The 17,035-nt window shown below is 43.6% G+C and overlaps 1 protein-coding gene across 1 annotated transcript in view; it reads right to left on the reverse strand.

The window, feature by feature from the left end:
- GRIN2A (glutamate ionotropic receptor NMDA type subunit 2A) overlaps positions 1-17,035 on the reverse strand; it is a 440,165-nt gene that overhangs the window by 97,085 nt on the left and 326,045 nt on the right. Inside the window, exon 4 of the mRNA XM_027961880.3 lies at positions 8,661-8,866. Coding sequence (XP_027817681.1) covers positions 8,661-8,866 — 206 coding nt within the window. The remainder of the gene's footprint in view (positions 1-8,660; positions 8,867-17,035) is intronic.

A 17,035-nucleotide genomic window follows, 5' to 3' on the forward strand; every position in this document is an offset into this window, starting at 1 on the left:
GGGTGCCTTACCTCCTTAAGAAAGGCACTTTCCTTGCTGAAGAAAACTAGGAATTCTCAGCTAAGAATCAGGCGACCTGGGGTCTACGCTGTGCCTGAGTCTATCAACTTAATATTTCTTGATTGAGTCATATGTCAAATGAAGGCTCATTCATAACATTTTCCCTACATGGCAGGAAGGGTAAACAGTGACACTATTAAATAGCAATGCCCTTCATCAGGAAAAAGCCCTATTAAAATACAGAAGGCATTGATTGCTGTCTTAAGACCTATCCAAACCTACCCAGGTTACACTTGTTGCTTTGTACCAGCCACTGTGCTTTATTTACTTGACCAAGTCATACTCAAAGGACACCCACAGCAAAACCAGAAATGCTTTTAAAAGGGGGAGGAAACTGAGGTCTTCCTAATTGATAATAAAAACTATTTTAACAACTCATGTGGGAGGATCAGGACCTCTCTGGGCAATGCACTTGGCTCCACCTTGCTCTGGGGCGTTCGATTCGCACGAGGCTCTGATGCTGACATATGCCTGTCACGGGGTCCGCGCTGCCTGAATATTCCATTGTTGGCACATCTTAAGTACTAGAATGAACTGTTGCCGAAGCACTAAAACGATGTTTACAGAATTCTAACAGCATCATAGGAAAATACTTATGTTTCCATATCACATGAGAAAAGGAGGTTACACAGTGATACATACAGAATAGTCAAAGCGATATAAAAACAAATGAGCTTATGATGTAGTTGGATGGAAAAACAATGAAATAGGAAGCAGAGCTATTTTTGAATGGTAAGACATGTCTTTCTTTTTTCATATTTTTAGTCCCCCCCCCCCAAGTTGTCTGGAGTGAGTATATACCATATACGTAATTGGCTAACCACACACACATATTAAGCACCATTGGTATACATCTATATCCAAGAATATGGGTAGATTTGACAGTCTAACTTTGAGTAATGGAAGTGAGTTCCAGAATGAAACCTTCCCCGTCCCCAGTGTTTTCTTTATCTCAGGGTCACAGATCACCTATCCTAAATTGCTGTCTTCACCACTGCCCCTGCCGATCCTGTTTTTGAGTTCTGCTCAACTGACTTGCATCTGCCAGCCAGAACCACCACAGAGACCTCACTCTCCAGCCTTGAGGCTGGGCAACCTGCTCGGGCCCTGCTGCCCTCAGCCTGGGGGCTGGGGGAGGCCACACCGCATATATTTACAGATGACAGACGGTTGGGGGACTTAATTCTATAATACAACAGGAAGTAGGGACCTTTCTTCTCTCCACCAATTTCCCAGAGCAGAAAGGGTCAAGCTGGAGTTGCGACTGTCATAAATAGAGAAGCATGTCCTAAGTACATTCAATTAATGGCATGTCCAAATATGATTTTCTTCTTGGTATCTATGGCTCTTGGAAAAACATGCCCATATCAAATTCTCTATTTTTCTCTTTGGCCACTATAGGCTGTGCATCAGTGCCTCTTTAGCACCTCTTTCCATCTGTATCGCCTTCATTCTCTGCTTCTTCCCTTATTCTATTACAGTCTTTTCCTTCACCTGGGACAATCTGGACAGGAGTTAAGGTTTAAGGTTCAAGGTGACAGCCATATCGGGGCCTTGCTGCTTCTTTGACCTCACTGGGAACCTCAGTCAGTCTCCAGGCTAATTATTCCCCAAGTTCCCTAACACTTAGTGCATTCTAGATGCCAGTGGTCACTGATGTATTTTCACCCCACAAGCACCCCTGAGTAGCTACTCCCTGTAAAGACAGGGAACGAGATCCTGGGGACGTGGAGTGAAAAAGACAAGCAGAAAGTGCACTAGTTGGATTGAACATGGAAACGATGCGAACACAGACCACAGTGGGGACTTGCACTGGTTCTATCACAGACCTTGAGTGCATGTGGAGGGGGCGTGACAACGACCCAGACATCTGAGAGTCTCCGTTCTCTGCCATTACCCGGGAGACAGGGAGACTCATCAGAACATATACAGGGAGAGGGATCCAATGAATCATCAGTTCTCGGCTCTACCATTTCCCAGTGTGGCCAGTGGATACGCCTGCAAGTCAGACAGAATTTCAAATCCTGGGTCTGCCCTTAACAAGCATGGAGATTCAGACGGGCCTCTTCATTCACAGACTTTGATTTACATACTCGTTTGTGGAGAAAGCTGATACCAACCTTACATAATAGTTGGACAAATAAAGTATCTAAAGTACTTCTCACATAAGTGATTGAAAATACATTCCCTCTCTTCTCACCAAAGATTTGACAGTTTAGGGGATTAACTGCCAGTATAGCCATTTAATAGAAAGATATATCCATCTGAATGCAGAGTTCCAAAGAATAGCAAGGAGAGATAAGAAAGCCTCCCTCAGTGATCAATGCAAAGAAATAGAGGAAAACAACAGATGGGAAAGACTAGAGAGCTCTTTAAGAAAATTAGAGATATAAAGGGAACATTTCACGCAAAGATGAGCACAATAAAGGACAGAGACAGTATGGCCTTAACAGAAGCAGAAGATATTAAGAAGAGGTGGCAAGAATACACAGAAGAACTATACAAAGAAGATCTTAATGACCCAGATAACCATGATGGTGTGATCACTCACCTAGAGCCAGACATCCTGGAGTGCAGTCAAGTGGGCCTTAGGAAATATCACTATGAACAAAGCTAGTGGAGGTGACGGAATTCCAGCTGAGCCATTTCAAATCAGCAACTTATGCAGCTCAATTCCAGAAAAATAAATGACCCAATCAAAAAATGGGCCAAAGAGCTAAATAGACACTTCTCCAAGGAAGACATACGGATGGCTAACAAACACATGAAAAGATGTTCAACATCACTCATTATCAGAGAAATGCAAATCAAGACCACAATGAGGTACCATTTCACACCAGTCAGAATGGCTGCAATCCAAAAGTCTACAAGCAATAAATGCTGGAGAGGGTGTGGAGAAAAGGGAACCCTCTTACACTGTTGGTGGGAATGCAAACTAGTACAGCCACTATGGAGAACAGTGTGGAGATTCCTTAAAAAACTGGAAAGAGAACTGCCATACGACCCAGCAATCCCACTGCTGGGCATACACACTGAGGACACCAGAATTGAAAGAGACACATATACCCCAATGTTCATTGCAGCACTGTTTATAATAGCCAGGACATGGAAGCAACCTAGATGTCCATCAGCAGATGAGTGGATAAGAAAGCTGTGGTACATATACACAATGGAGTATTACTCAGCCATTTGAAAAGAATACATTTGAATCAGTTCTAATGAGGTGGACGAAACTGGAGCCGATTATACAGAGTGAAGTAAGCCAGAGAGAAAAACACCAATACAGTATACTAACACATATATATGCAATTTAGAAAGATGGTAATGCTAACCCTGTATGCGAGACAGCAAAAGAGACACAGATGTATCGAACAGACTTTTGGACTCTGTGGGAGAGGGAGAGGGTGGGATGATTTGGGAGAATGGCATTGAAACATGTATACTATCATGTTAGAAACGAATTGCCAGTCTAGGTTTGATACAGGATACAGGATACTTGGGGCTGGTGCACTGGGATGACCCAGAGAGATGATATGGGGAGGGTGGTAGGAGGGGAGTTCAGGATTGGGAACTCATGTACACCTGTGGCGGATTCATGTCAAAGTATGGCATAACCATTAAAGCATTGTAAAGTTTAAAAAAAAAAAAAAAAAAAAAAAGATGATGCTATGAAAGTGCTGCTTTCAATAAGCCAGCAAATTTGGAAAACTCAGCAGTGGCCACAGAACTGGAAAAGACCAGTTTTCACTGTAAACCCAAAGAAGGGCAATGCCAAAGAATGCTCAAACTACCGCACAATTGCACTCATCTCACATGCTAGCACAGTAATGCTCAAAATTCTACAAGCCAAGCTTCAACAGTATGTGAACCAAGAAGTTCCAGATGTTCAAGCTGGATTTAGAAAAGGCAGAGGAACCAGATATTAGATTGCCAACATACACTGGATCACAGAAAAAGCAAGAATTTCCAGAAAAACTTCTGTTTCATTGACTACACTAAAGCCTTTGACTGTGTAGATCACAACAAACTGCGGATAATTCTTAAAGAGATGGGAATACCAGACCACCTTACCTGCATCCTGAGAAACCTGTATGGAGGTCAAGAGCCAAACATGGAAAAATGGACTGGTTCCAAATTGGGAAAGGAGTATGTTAAGGCTGTATATTGTCACCCTGCTTATTTAACTTATATGTAAACTACATCATGCAAAATGCTGGGCTGGATGAAGCACAAGCTGGGATCAAGATTTCTGGGACAAATATCAACCTCAGATATGCAGATGACACCACACTTATGGCAGAAAGTGAAGAGGAACTTAACAGCCTCCTGATGAAAGTGAAAGAGGAGAGTGAAAAAGTGGCTTAAAACTCAACATTCAAAAAACTAAGATCATGGCATCTGGTCCCATCACTTTATGGCAAATAGATGGGGAAACAATGGAAACAGTGAGAGACTTTACTTTCTTGGGCTCCAATATCACTGCAGATGGTGACCACAGCCATGAAATTAAAAAATGCTTGCTCCCTGGAAGAAAAGCTATGACAAACCTAGAGAGCATATTAAAAAGCGGAGACATTATTTTGCTGACGAAAGTGTCTAGTCAAAGCTATGGTTTTTCCAGTAGTCATGTATGGACGTGAGAGCTGGACCATAAAGAAGGCTGAATGCCAAAGAATTGATGCTTTTGAACTGTGGTATTGTAGAAGACTCTTGAGAGTCCCCTAGACTGTAGGGAGATCAAACCAATCCATCCTAAAGGAAATCAATCTTGAATATTCATTGGAAGGACTGATACTGAAGCTGAAGCTCCAATTCTGGCCATCCAATGTGAAGAGCTGACTCACTGAAAAAGACCCTGATGCTGGGAAAGAAGGAAGGCAGGAGTAGAAGGGCACAACAGAGGATGAGATGGCTTGGATGGCATCACTGACTCAGTGGAGATGAATTTAGGCAAGCTCTGGGAGATGGTGAAGGGTAGGAAAGCCTAGCATGTTGCAGTCCATGGTATTGCAAAGAGTCGGACACAACTAAGCTACTGAGCAACAACAAATAGCCATTTATCCCTACATATCAAATTAGATAATTGTTCTTCAATTTTCTATTCATGTCTTAACACTCAACTAAAGCAGATTAGAAGAAAAGTCCGGTTTCTCAGCTCATTTCCTACTACCTGATTTTTTAGAAGACTGATCTGTGTTCTCAAGATCCTACCATTTGCCAGAAGTGATAGCCAAAGGGCTTTCCCTGAAAGAATATCTCCAAGAAAAATGAACACAATCATGTTGTCTAATGGGAGTTCTCAATGGAACCAATCACCCTGCCTCAAAGATGTTATCTTTAGGAAATACAATTGATTTAATCTGTGTTACAGTGGGATTAATGGACCCTAGTTATTTTCCATTGCTTTCAGGTAAATCAAAGACACCTAGAAGCACAGCAAGCTTCTCACGTCACCAAGTGGGAAAAGAAAAACTGCAAGCCACCACCTTCCACACCACCACAAAATGTGAATTTGAACCAGTTAGTCGGTTTATATTGTTCAGTTGAAAAGTCGATTCTTTTAAAGACAGTAATATATCTGTAGGCTCATTTCCTCTAGACCGTGTGTCTCAGGACTTGGTGATCTACTGCTTTCAGCTCCAAGGCTTCTGATTTTAAAGACTTTAAACTGCAGTGATCGAGTGTGAAGCATAAGAGGCCGGGCCTGACTGGCCTTACTGAAGCAGACGAGATATTGTTATTATAAAGGAGGTGCCCCAGTGGGGTTATACTCTTTGCTTCGTGTCAGCTACTCTGCTTTCTTCATTTGGACAAGTTCAAAGACCCAGTTCATCTGACCATCTGCTCAAAGAACACCCACTGAAGTCAAAACCTCCTTTGTCAACTTTCCCACGTAATCCCTTCTATTGGGTTCATTTGTTTTTTTTCCATGGAAACACTCTACCGAACTTCTTGGCCGATCCAATATCATTCCCCCACCCTCATCCCAAGCTCATCACTTCCAAGTACTTCCTTCTGTTTCCCAAACTCGCCAATCTCTCTCTTCCCTCAAGGCCTTTTGCACCTGTCCTCTACCTGGCTGGCTCTTCCTCGTTCATCACGTGCTTGGCTCCCTCTCCTCCCTTATATATCACCGTAAGCCTTACCTGTGCGAGCTGGAGGAGCCCCGCATACCTCCAGTTATCTCTGATGCTGCCACCTTACTCACATCTTTCACAGGGTTTATCCTAATATAGAGCTGCTCTGTTTCCTTATTGGCTGAGTTGGTTTTTTTTTTAACACTTGTGCAGGCCTTGACTGCAAGATTTGTCCTTATTTACTGATGCATCTCCCATGCCCAGCACAGTGACTAACACAGAAACTATGCTTCATGAGTATTTATTTATTGACTAATCTATTCAGAATTTCAACCCTGAAGAGGCTGATGACTCCAAAAAAAGCCGATGATTACTTACTGAATAATCCATTCAGAACTTCAGCCCCAGAAAGGTTACTCATTGATAAAAATGTCTCCAAACCAAAATGCGCCTTCATCGTACATTTAGCAATCATATTTTTAAAAAATTATCTTTATCCAAAGCACTGAGCCGTGGGGATTTGCATCTCATATAATAATAACTGAGGTTGGAATTTGGCAGGTGGGAGGAAAAGTATCCATTCGCTCCTCAGTTCAGGCGTCATCAACACTGTGTGTCACGTTCTGTGCTTGTCACTGAGGGCACAGCTTAATACACCACGTTCCCTGCATTTAGACAGCTAATGACAGTGAAAGTAACAGTTGCTCAGTCATGCCCATCTCTTTTGCCACCCCATGGACTTTAGGGAATTCCATGGAATTCTCCAGGCAAGAATCCTGGAGTGGGTTGCCATTTCTTTCTCGAGGGGATCTTCCTGACCCAGAGATCGAACCCAGGTCTCCTGCACTGTGGGCAGATTCATTACTGTCTGAGTCACCAGAGAAGCTAATACTCTGGGGAAAATATGGACACACTTAAAACCACAAAAACAAGTGAGACAGATAAACAAGAGAGGGCTACAGACTGGATGTTTATGCTCCTCTCAAATTCCTATATTGAAACCCTGATCCCCGCTGTGATGCTATCTGGAGGTGGGGCTTCGGGGGGGCAATTAGGTCGTGAGAGTGGAACCTTTCTAAATGGAAGCAGTGCCCTGATAAGAATCAGCGGGTAAGAAGACGACAGCCACATGCAAACAAGAGGGTCCCCATCAGACACCAGACCTGCCGGCACCTGGACCGTGGACTTCCCCGCCTCCAGAACTGTGAGGCTGTTATTTAAGCCGCCCTCTCGTGGGAATTCATCACAACAGCCTGAGTGAATTAAGAGACAGAGACAGACGCAGTACTGTGGAAGTAGGGAGAACCAGCCCAGCTTGGGGAGGAAGTGCTTCAGACTTGAAGGACAGACAAGCCAGGATTTTCCAGGCGAAAGAAGGCGATCGCACAATGCTCAGAAAAAAAAAAAAAAGATTTCCATCCAATTACAGGCTTTGTCCTTTTGTGAATTCCCCACCAGGGTGGTATTTGTGTTTATGTTTGCATTACAAAGACTATAATCAGCATCTTGGACTCAGCCATGAAACTTTACAAGTCTCCAAAGGGTTTATAGATTAGGGAGAGCCCTTTGCCAGAGGCTCTGATTTAACTGTCAGTTTCTCTTTAATCATAATAAAAGAAGCAGCTTTGATGTGATGCTGGCTTTGCTGCTGATGACCAAGGAGACCTCCAGGAGATCAGTTCCACCTGGTTCACATCAGAAAGTCACTTGGAAGGGAGATGTTGACCCCAGTATGGAGAGAAGTTTTGAAAATACTGAGGAGTGTGGATCTGGAAACTAGAAAGGAGGTGGAAGGAAGTGGAAGGTATGGTTTGGGGGAGGGAGCAACCAGAAAAGAACAAAAGAAATAATTATTTTAGGAAGGACTGAAGGGGAGGGTTGATTCACCATATGGTTAAGAATATGGCAGTGGAGTCAGATGGCCCAGTGCTTGAGTCCTGTCTCTCTCATTTACTAGCTGAGCGGCTTTGAATGCGCTTCTTAGTCTTTCAGTAAACTCAGCTTTTATGGTGTTTAAAATGGGCAGAACCACAACCCCCCCCCCCCATTACTGTTGTTGGAAATGAAATGAATGCAAACCAGCTGGTATAGTTCTACTCTTAAAAAAAATCTATTCTTATCTAATCTGATCTTATCTATTATAATAGAGTATGTTTTATATTACACTTCATTATTATTTTAGAGATATTGTTCTGTTGGTATCTCTAATTTTCTTGAAGAGATCTCTGGTTTTCCCCATTCCTTTGTTTTCCTCTGTTTCTTTGCACTGTTCACGTAGGAAGGCTTTCTTAGTTCTCCTTGCTAGTCTTAGGGACTCTGCATTCACCTGGGTATATCTTTCCCCTTCTCCCTTGCTTTTCGCTTCTCTTCTTTTCTCAGCTATCTGTAGGGTGGCAAAGAGTCAGACACGACTTAGCGATGGAACAACAACAACAAGAGGTACTGTTGTTATCAGTGATACAGGCCATTGTAAAGGATTGGGCACGATCGGGCACGTTCAACCCACCGTACCCCCAGACTCACTTGATCTTGACAAACTTCCGGCACGGCACGGTGTTCCTCACACACGTCTCCGTCAGCGGGTCAATGTCTTCCACGATGACAAAGGGGGCCTCCTCGAGGGTGACGATGCTCAGATGGTTGTCGTCCGGCTCACAGTCGGAGAAGGACTTGTACCTGGGCCACACGGCATGCCTCAGGCTCAAGGTCTGGTTCTCCCACTTGCCCACCTGCGGCAAAAAGACAGAGACACGCTTGAGCTTTCCTGCACCACCGGCTTCTCAAAGGAGGAGTCCTCCCCCGGAAGAGGCATGGGAGAAGAAGTCCACCATCCTCGGGGCTTTTCCGTTACCTACCTCAACACACACATCTGTTGTACACTAAGAGAGATGGGGATAAAGGGGAAAGCAACTCTGTGCCCAGGACTCTCCCCAGACTGAGTAAATACAGGGCTGGAGATGAAGTACAGATGCTGTTAGAGCTCCCCAGCTGACTAACGTCCCCCCAGTGCTCAGGACCACTGATGTCATGAAAACAGCAACCAGGCTTCCCTGGTGGTCCAGTGGTTAAGAATCTGCAGGCCAGGGTGGGGAGACATGGATGGGTTCCATCCCTGATCCGGGACAATCCCACATACCACGGAGCAACGAAGCCCGTGCGCCACAGCTACTGAGCCTGCGCTCTAGGGCCTGGGAGCTGCAACTACGGAAGCTTGTGCACCTCGGATGCTCAGCAGCAAGAAAAGCCACAGCAATGAGACGCCCGAGCACTGCAACTGGGGAGTCGGCCCCGCTCGCTGCACCTAGAGAAGCCCACTCAGCACTGAGGACCCAGCACGGCCAAAACTAGCCCAAAAGGAAAAAGGAAAAAGCAGGGACTTTTCCAGTTAGAGAGGTCTGGACTTAAATCCCCAACTCTTGCCAGTTGCTAGCTGTACAACCCCAGGCAGGCTCTTAATCACGATTAACATCTGTTTTCTCATCTGTAAATAGACACAATTCCACCTACTTTATAAGGATGTCATGGGAATGAAACAAGGCATTTTAAGAAAAGCCTACAGCCCGATGCCTGGCAGGTATTAGGGACTGTGTAAACTCTTCCTGTAAGTATAGAAGAGAGACAGTGAGAGGGAGAGAAATTTAACAAGTGCTGAGAAAGAAAGAGGAAAAGGAAGAAGTCCAAGAGCAAAAGGGAGGGAGGTCTGGTGGGAGGATGAGAGCCTCCCTTCCAGCTCAGATGGGGTTCTATTTAAGTTGCAAATCAGGTGAGCTTTTATCAGTCAGGCACAGAGTGGAGACTTTTGCTGCTTAGCGAACACTGAGAGCTGTCAAAACAGAATCGATTGTGTTCCCTCCCTGCAGCAGCCGGCATCTTAGCGAAATCAAATTGAAGGCTGTATGTTTTGAACCTTAATGTTATTTGACAGCTTATTGGCACTCTTCGCGTACACACGGGGGGAAAGCTGCCCCCAGCTTCGCACTTTCTCCTTCCTACTCCTGTTCCCACATGCAACTGCTTGACACCGCAGGTCAGCGCTTCATTTGTAGCATCAACCTCAAGGAAAAATACCTCGTCGGAAGAGCTAAGTGCCGAGAGTCCGGGCTTGTCTCTGTTGACGTGACCCTCTCATCTCTCCTCCTGTAATGTAAGTGTCACCAGAAATGAATCTCAGGCCCTTAAAGAGAATTCAGACACGCTGGACACCGGGAGAGGTGACGGGGTGTCAGGAGAGAAGGCAATCAGTCTGTTCTCAGAGATGACTTCAGCATCTGGACTGGAAAATGTTTGCTGCTTGTCGAGAAATGTGCCACGTGGCCAATTACAAAACTGCCCAGTTTCACGAATACCTTCCTTTTTAAGTTACGGAAGGCGGTAATTTGGACAAATAAACACATTCGTCGCCTCATGCTGTGATGTGTAACACAGGATAGAGAGAAAATGGAGCCCATCAAATCTGTCATTCATTCAACACAGATTTATTGAACGCTGGCTAGGTTGCTGGCATGTGCCTGAGAACAATGAGGGACAAAACTGATCACTTCCCTGCCTTCCAAGCCAACAATAACAAACATGCAAATAGAGGAAGAGATATTCAGGCTCTTCCTTTTGGAATATGCTACATCCATCTCTTTCTTTTCCATCTCTGTTGGAAAACTCAAACATAACCTTTAAGAGACTGGGTAGTTCAGTGGCCAAGACAATGGCTTTTAGAGTCAAATGGAACTAAATGATGATCCTGGCTTCACCCATTAGCTAAGAAGCCTTGAAAAAGTGGCTTAACCTTTCTGAGCTTCGCTTTACCTGTAGAATGTGGATGGACACAGCATATGCTCTCAGGACAATAGTGAGCTTTGAATAAGCCAAAAATACGCATGAAGCGCTTAGCACAGAATTTCCTTAGCATGTAACATACATGGCAGATACTATTACGTTATTAGCATGGTTGTGCTAAGTTGCTGCTGACTCTTTGTGACCCTATGGGCTATAGGCCTTTCTGTCCATGGGATTCTCCAGGCAAGAATACAGGAGTGGGTTGCCATGCCCTCCTCCAGGGAACCTTTCTGACCCAGGGATTGAACCCATGTCTCTTATGTCCCCTGCATTGGCAGGCAGGTTCTTACCACTAGCACCACCTGGGAAGTTAGCATGTAAGATATAGCTCAAATATGACTTAATTTTCAAAGGCATTCCCGTGTTCCCTGGTAATATAGAACATTGCTCCCAGCTCCCCCATAGCATTTGAAGCTATAATTATAACAATGTCACTTCTGAGCACTTCTATGTGCTAAGGAAATATGCCAATATTACCACTTTGTTTAATCCCCACAAATCCCATATGATAAAGATTATTATTCCAACACCACAGTTCAGGGAACAAAAGCACAGAGAAGTTATGCGACCTGCCCAAACTTGCACAGCTTTTTAAGTGGTGGAACCAGAGCTACACCATGGAATCATCTGAATCCAAAGGCATTTTCCCACTAGTGCTCCTAGTAATCGATCTGCAGTAATCATGTTATTGCTCCAAGATCCTCTCTTCCTTGCAGAGACAACTCCTAAAATCCCAAGGTAACATACACAAATAGAGGCAAAGCCCGTTGAGTTAGCAGAATCTTCAGTGACGTCACTGACCACATCACATACTCTACACTGTGGGAGGCAGGCAAAAGTTCCAGCCCAAGGCTGACTCACGGAGAGACAGGCTACAAAGGTCTATGAGTCCCTGGAGTGCAGTAACTTCTGAGATCTTCTCTAGGTTCCTCCCTTCCTTCCCAACACATCTAAGTAAGCACCCATGGGTCAGCCAAGGAGGGTGGAAATATGCGGTGGGTGGAAAATTTGATCCGGAGCTGAAGCTGCTATGTCAACATTGCCCTGGATCCTGAGAGCTTGCACCTCCTTCTCGGAGTCTGATGGGCTCCTGTTCCAAACACCAAAAGTCTCAACTCTTAAGATTTTTTCTAGCAGACTGGGGAGAAACAGACAACCTTCACTTTCCCCTCCTATATTCCTATTTACAAAGGGCTGTAATGAGTCTGGGGTTTGTATACAGATTTAATAGAGATTCATTTACTCTGTAAATATTTACTGAGTGGTTTCTAGGTGTCAAGCACTGTGCTAGGCACCAAGGATACTGTAGTGCAAAGAGCAATATTTTTACTTGCATTGAATTTTTAGGCTAATTGGGAAGACACACATGAGTCAAATAATCATACAAGAATATATACATGCAAACTAGGAGGAAAAAAATAAAATATGGGTCTAAGATTGGAAAGAGTGAGAAAGAAATCCCAGAAGGCTTCCCCAAGGAGGTGGCACTTAAGCTGAGATTGGAAATCCAAGATGAAAGGATGAAAGGATGGAAGGGGGGCACTCCAGGCAGGCAGGGGCCAGATGATGTGAAGCTCTGTAGGTCCTATTAAGGAATTGAGATTTACCCTGAGAGTTAATCTAGTCTGTTATATGGAACAAAGAAAGAAATGCAGAAATCATGATGAATATGCGTCCAAACATAATCTGCCTAAAAGTGGAAGCTCTTTACTTCCTCCATTCATTTTTTTCTTTTTTTTATGATGGAAAAATTTTAACTCATACAAAAGTAGAATAGTAGAATGGATCTCCATCTTCCCATTATCTAGCTTCATTCATGACCAACTCATGTCTCATTTATACTCCCAGCCACTCCTCTCATATAATACTGAAGGAAATCGCAGACATCATAACATTTCATTTACAAATCCTTAATTTGATTGAAACATTTAAATTTCCATTTGCCTAACAATATTATACCTTCACAATCTATATATTTATGTCAATGTTTTTTTTAATTTAAATTTATTTATTTTAATTGGAGGCTAATTACTTTACAATATTGTATTGGTTTTGCCATACATTAACATGAATCCACCACAGGTGTACACGTGTTCCCCATCCTGAACCCCCCTCCCATATCCCTCCCCGTACCATCCCTCTGTGTCTATGTTTCATTCATTAGATGGTGACACCTCAGTCTAGCAGGGATATGTATATACATTGGGTTGGCCAAAAGGTTTGTTCTGGTTTCTCCATAAGAAGGTATAAAAAACATAAGAAACATTTTGGCCAACCCAATATATTATATAAATATATGCATATTAATTGGTTTTTAGGTCTCCAGCTTCTAACTCAGGACCTGCCACAAAGGACTTAAGGGATAGCTGGTGATGGAAAGAATGGACATAGCACAGGAGGCAGAGTCTGTAACATTGGATCACAGTAGTTTGTATCGGTTAATCCCAAACTCCTAATTTCTTGCCTTTCCTCTTTGGTAAATTTGTTTCCCAAGTCTGTGAGTCTATTTCTGCTTTGTAGATAAGTTCATTTGTATCATTTTCTTTTTAGATTGCACATATGAGTGATAGGCTGTTTGTCCTTCTCTGATTTTCTTCACTTAGTGTGATAATATCTAGGTCCAGGGATTAATAAGCATTATTCTTAGCACTTGGGGCTTCCCTGGTGGCTCAGATGGTTAAGAATCTGCCCGCAATGTGGAAGACCTGGGTTCAATCCCTGGGTTGGGAAAATCCCCTGGAGAAGGGAATGACTACCCATTCCAGTATTCTTACCTGGAGAATTCCATGGACAAAGGAGCCTGGCAGGTTACAGTCCATGGGGTCACAATGAGTCAGACATGACTGAGAGACTAACATTTTCACTTTTTCACTTTTAATTTTCTTAGCACTGCTTTAATTCTTATAAACACCATATACACGAGAAAAAGGTGTGGGCAGATGATTTTTATCTCTTTCATGAATTTTTTTTTTTTTTTGTACTTGAAAACAGTCCCAAATTAACCCAAATAAGTTGTATGGGACAAGGAAAAAAAAAATCTTTATCTTCAAAATAAACTGAATTTTGGTGATAAACCTTTAAACATTTTCAGCGAATAAACTGAAGTTTTGAGGACAAAGAAAAATAATTAACCTTTAATGGAGAAAAGTGATCTTGTTAAAAGAAGTATAGAAAAGGAAGATTAATTTGCAATGATTTTTTTAACCATTCTTATTAATAAAATTTAAATGCTGTGCTTTTAGAAACCTAATTGCTCTTCAGCTCCTAAAAGGAGCTGTTTAGTGAAAGGTCAGTGATTACTTATCAAAATGTTCAGCCAAGATTTTCTCAGAGAAAAGATAATTTCATCTCCAGAAACTGTCATAAGTTAGCATTCATCCCTTCATATCTGGGTAAATCCATGGAAGTGTCACAGAGGCTGCAAAAGGCTGGAAGAAATGAGGTTAATAGATATTCAAGACTCTCCTTTCAAAGAGGGGAGACTGATTGTATTGGATCTATTCATGAAATGCTTTTTGTTGTTCAGTCACTAAATCCTGTTCAACTCTTTGTGACCCCATGGACTGCAGCACGCCAGGCTTCCCTGTCCTTCACTCTCCCAGAGTTTGCTCAAACTCATGTCCATTGAGTCAGTGATGCCATCCAACCATCTCATCCTCTGTCGCCCCTTCTCCTGCCCTCCATCTTTCCCAGCATCAGGGTCTTTTTCAATGAATCGTTTCATTCATTTCCAATGAAATGCTAACAAGAGACAATTAAAATCACCTCACAACTGGTCTCTCCCAAAGCCACCCCTAAAAATGTACACCTAAACACCCAAATCATAGCTCTATCTCTACTCAAACCCTTCCATGTCACAGACTGCCCACAGAATCAAATCCAGTCTCCTCTTATGTTAATAGACCCCACAGTATAGATTCCCATCAACCTCAATACCCTCTCTTTCTATCACTTTTTCCATCTCTCTTTTGTACACCCTATACATGGTGGTGGTTTAGTTGCTAAGTCACGTCCAACTCTTTGCCACCCCATGCACTGTAGCCTGCCAGGCTCCTCTGTCCTGGAACTTTTCAGGCAAGAATATTGAAGTGGGTTGCCATTTCCTTCTCTAGAGGATCTTCCAGACCCAGGAATCAAACCCAGGTCTCCTGCATTGAAGGTGGATTCCTGAACTGCAGGTAGATTCCTGCATTGCAGGTGGGTTCTTCACCAACTGAGCTGCGAAGGAAGACCTCGCACTCTATACATACCCTCACACTAAAACATATACATGTTACATCTTCAAACACAGATACTCTAACACCTACAAATAGTCACACATGTACGTATGTATATATGTGGGTACAGTTGACCCTTGATCAACGTGGGGTTTAGGAGCACTGACTGTTGGTGCAGGCAGTGAGGACGTGGCCCTCCATATCCATGGTTCCTTTATATCTGCAGATTCAACCCCTGGGGACTGTGCAGTAAGTACTACAGTAATTCACTACTGAAAAAATTCATAGAAGTGGATCCACCCAGTTCAAACTCATGCTATTCAGACTCTTTGCGACCCCATGGACTGCAGCCTGCCAGGCTCCTCTGTCCATGGAATTCTCCAGGCAAGAATATTGACTGGAGAGGGTAGCCATTCTCTTCTCCAGGGGATCTTCTCGACCTAGGGATTGAACCCAGGTCTCCTGCATTGCAGGCAGATTCTTTACTGTCTGAGCCACCAGGGTGTGTATGTATATGTACATATATATGTATATATATGTGTGTGTGTGTGTGTGTATATATATGTATATATATGTACATATACATAAAACATATCATACACTTTACACATATCATATACTTATACACCTACGCATACAGCTACACTCATACCTACTTGAATTCGCTATGCACACATATACAACTCACCTCCACATACCTGTATAATGACACACACACACATACCTGACACACACCTCCACTCTCACTTACAACACTAAGCCACAATGACACGTACACTTTTCACTTCTCACTGCACACACCCTGCATGACACCCATGCCCCTTCTTTGCCTCCACTACCTCTTCTGCCTGAAATCCCTCTCCTTATCATCTCCACTGACTGGAATCCTGTCCATTCTTTCCACTTCCAGCTTAAACACCGCTGCTCCCCTGCAGCCTAGTTCTCCAGCCAGAGTGCATTTTTGAACAGTCTTTTCCCCTTGAATTCTCCTGCGTGTTCGCTCATAAGCTCAGCACATGGGCATCCAGGGCTTTGCACTATGGCAGGCTCTGCAGGAGGCTCCGGGGCTGCAGCTGAGACTAATCCAGACCTGGTTCTTGTCCTCAGACTTTCCTGTCTGTTGAGAAGAGGAGTTGGAGTACACTGGATCTCATGAGATAACATGAGATCATGAATGCGATAACTCCCATGCTGGGGTAGGCACAGGATGCCACTGGAGCAGAGTTCATCCTGCTCTGCAAGGAAACCAAAGATGCTCCTCCTATAGGAAGTGACTTCCAGCCATGAGCCAGAGCAGCAGAGTTGGTGTGTGGCTTGTTCTGGAGTTCCACCTTTGTTCTCAGGGTGAGAGAAGAGCGTAGCAGGAAGGAGATGGGTACTATAAGAAGACTTTTAACTGGGGGAGGGATAAAATCAGTCTGATGTATTAGGACACTTCTTTTCAAGGCAGTGCAGAGAAAGGGGTTGTGCCTAGAAGATTCTGAACGGAGTAACTGGTCAGGAGGCAGTTAACCTGGAGAAACCTGGTATAGGGCCATATCGAAGTGGTGGTGGGTGCTTGCATGAACGGTCAGGACCCCAAATTGTTGGAATCAATACAACTTAGAGACCAACTGTATGACTGCTTGCGGGTGGGGAGCAAGGGTGCAGTTTGCTCTGAATTATAGAATATCTGGCCCAACCAGACTTTCCTACCTCCTGACCCACACCAGCTATAGTACAGTGTTTACCACAGGCCGGTTCAATAAATATTTGCTGAACTGAACTCGATTCAGACTGTAGCACAGCATCAATTTTTACTTAGAATTCAAAGTTAAAAGAGGAAACTTGCCTATTTACTCAGATCCTCTC

The sequence above is a fragment of the Ovis aries genome, chromosome 24, assembly GCF_016772045.2.
Source record: "Ovis aries strain OAR_USU_Benz2616 breed Rambouillet chromosome 24, ARS-UI_Ramb_v3.0, whole genome shotgun sequence".
Taxonomy (NCBI): Eukaryota; Metazoa; Chordata; class Mammalia; order Artiodactyla; family Bovidae; genus Ovis; species Ovis aries.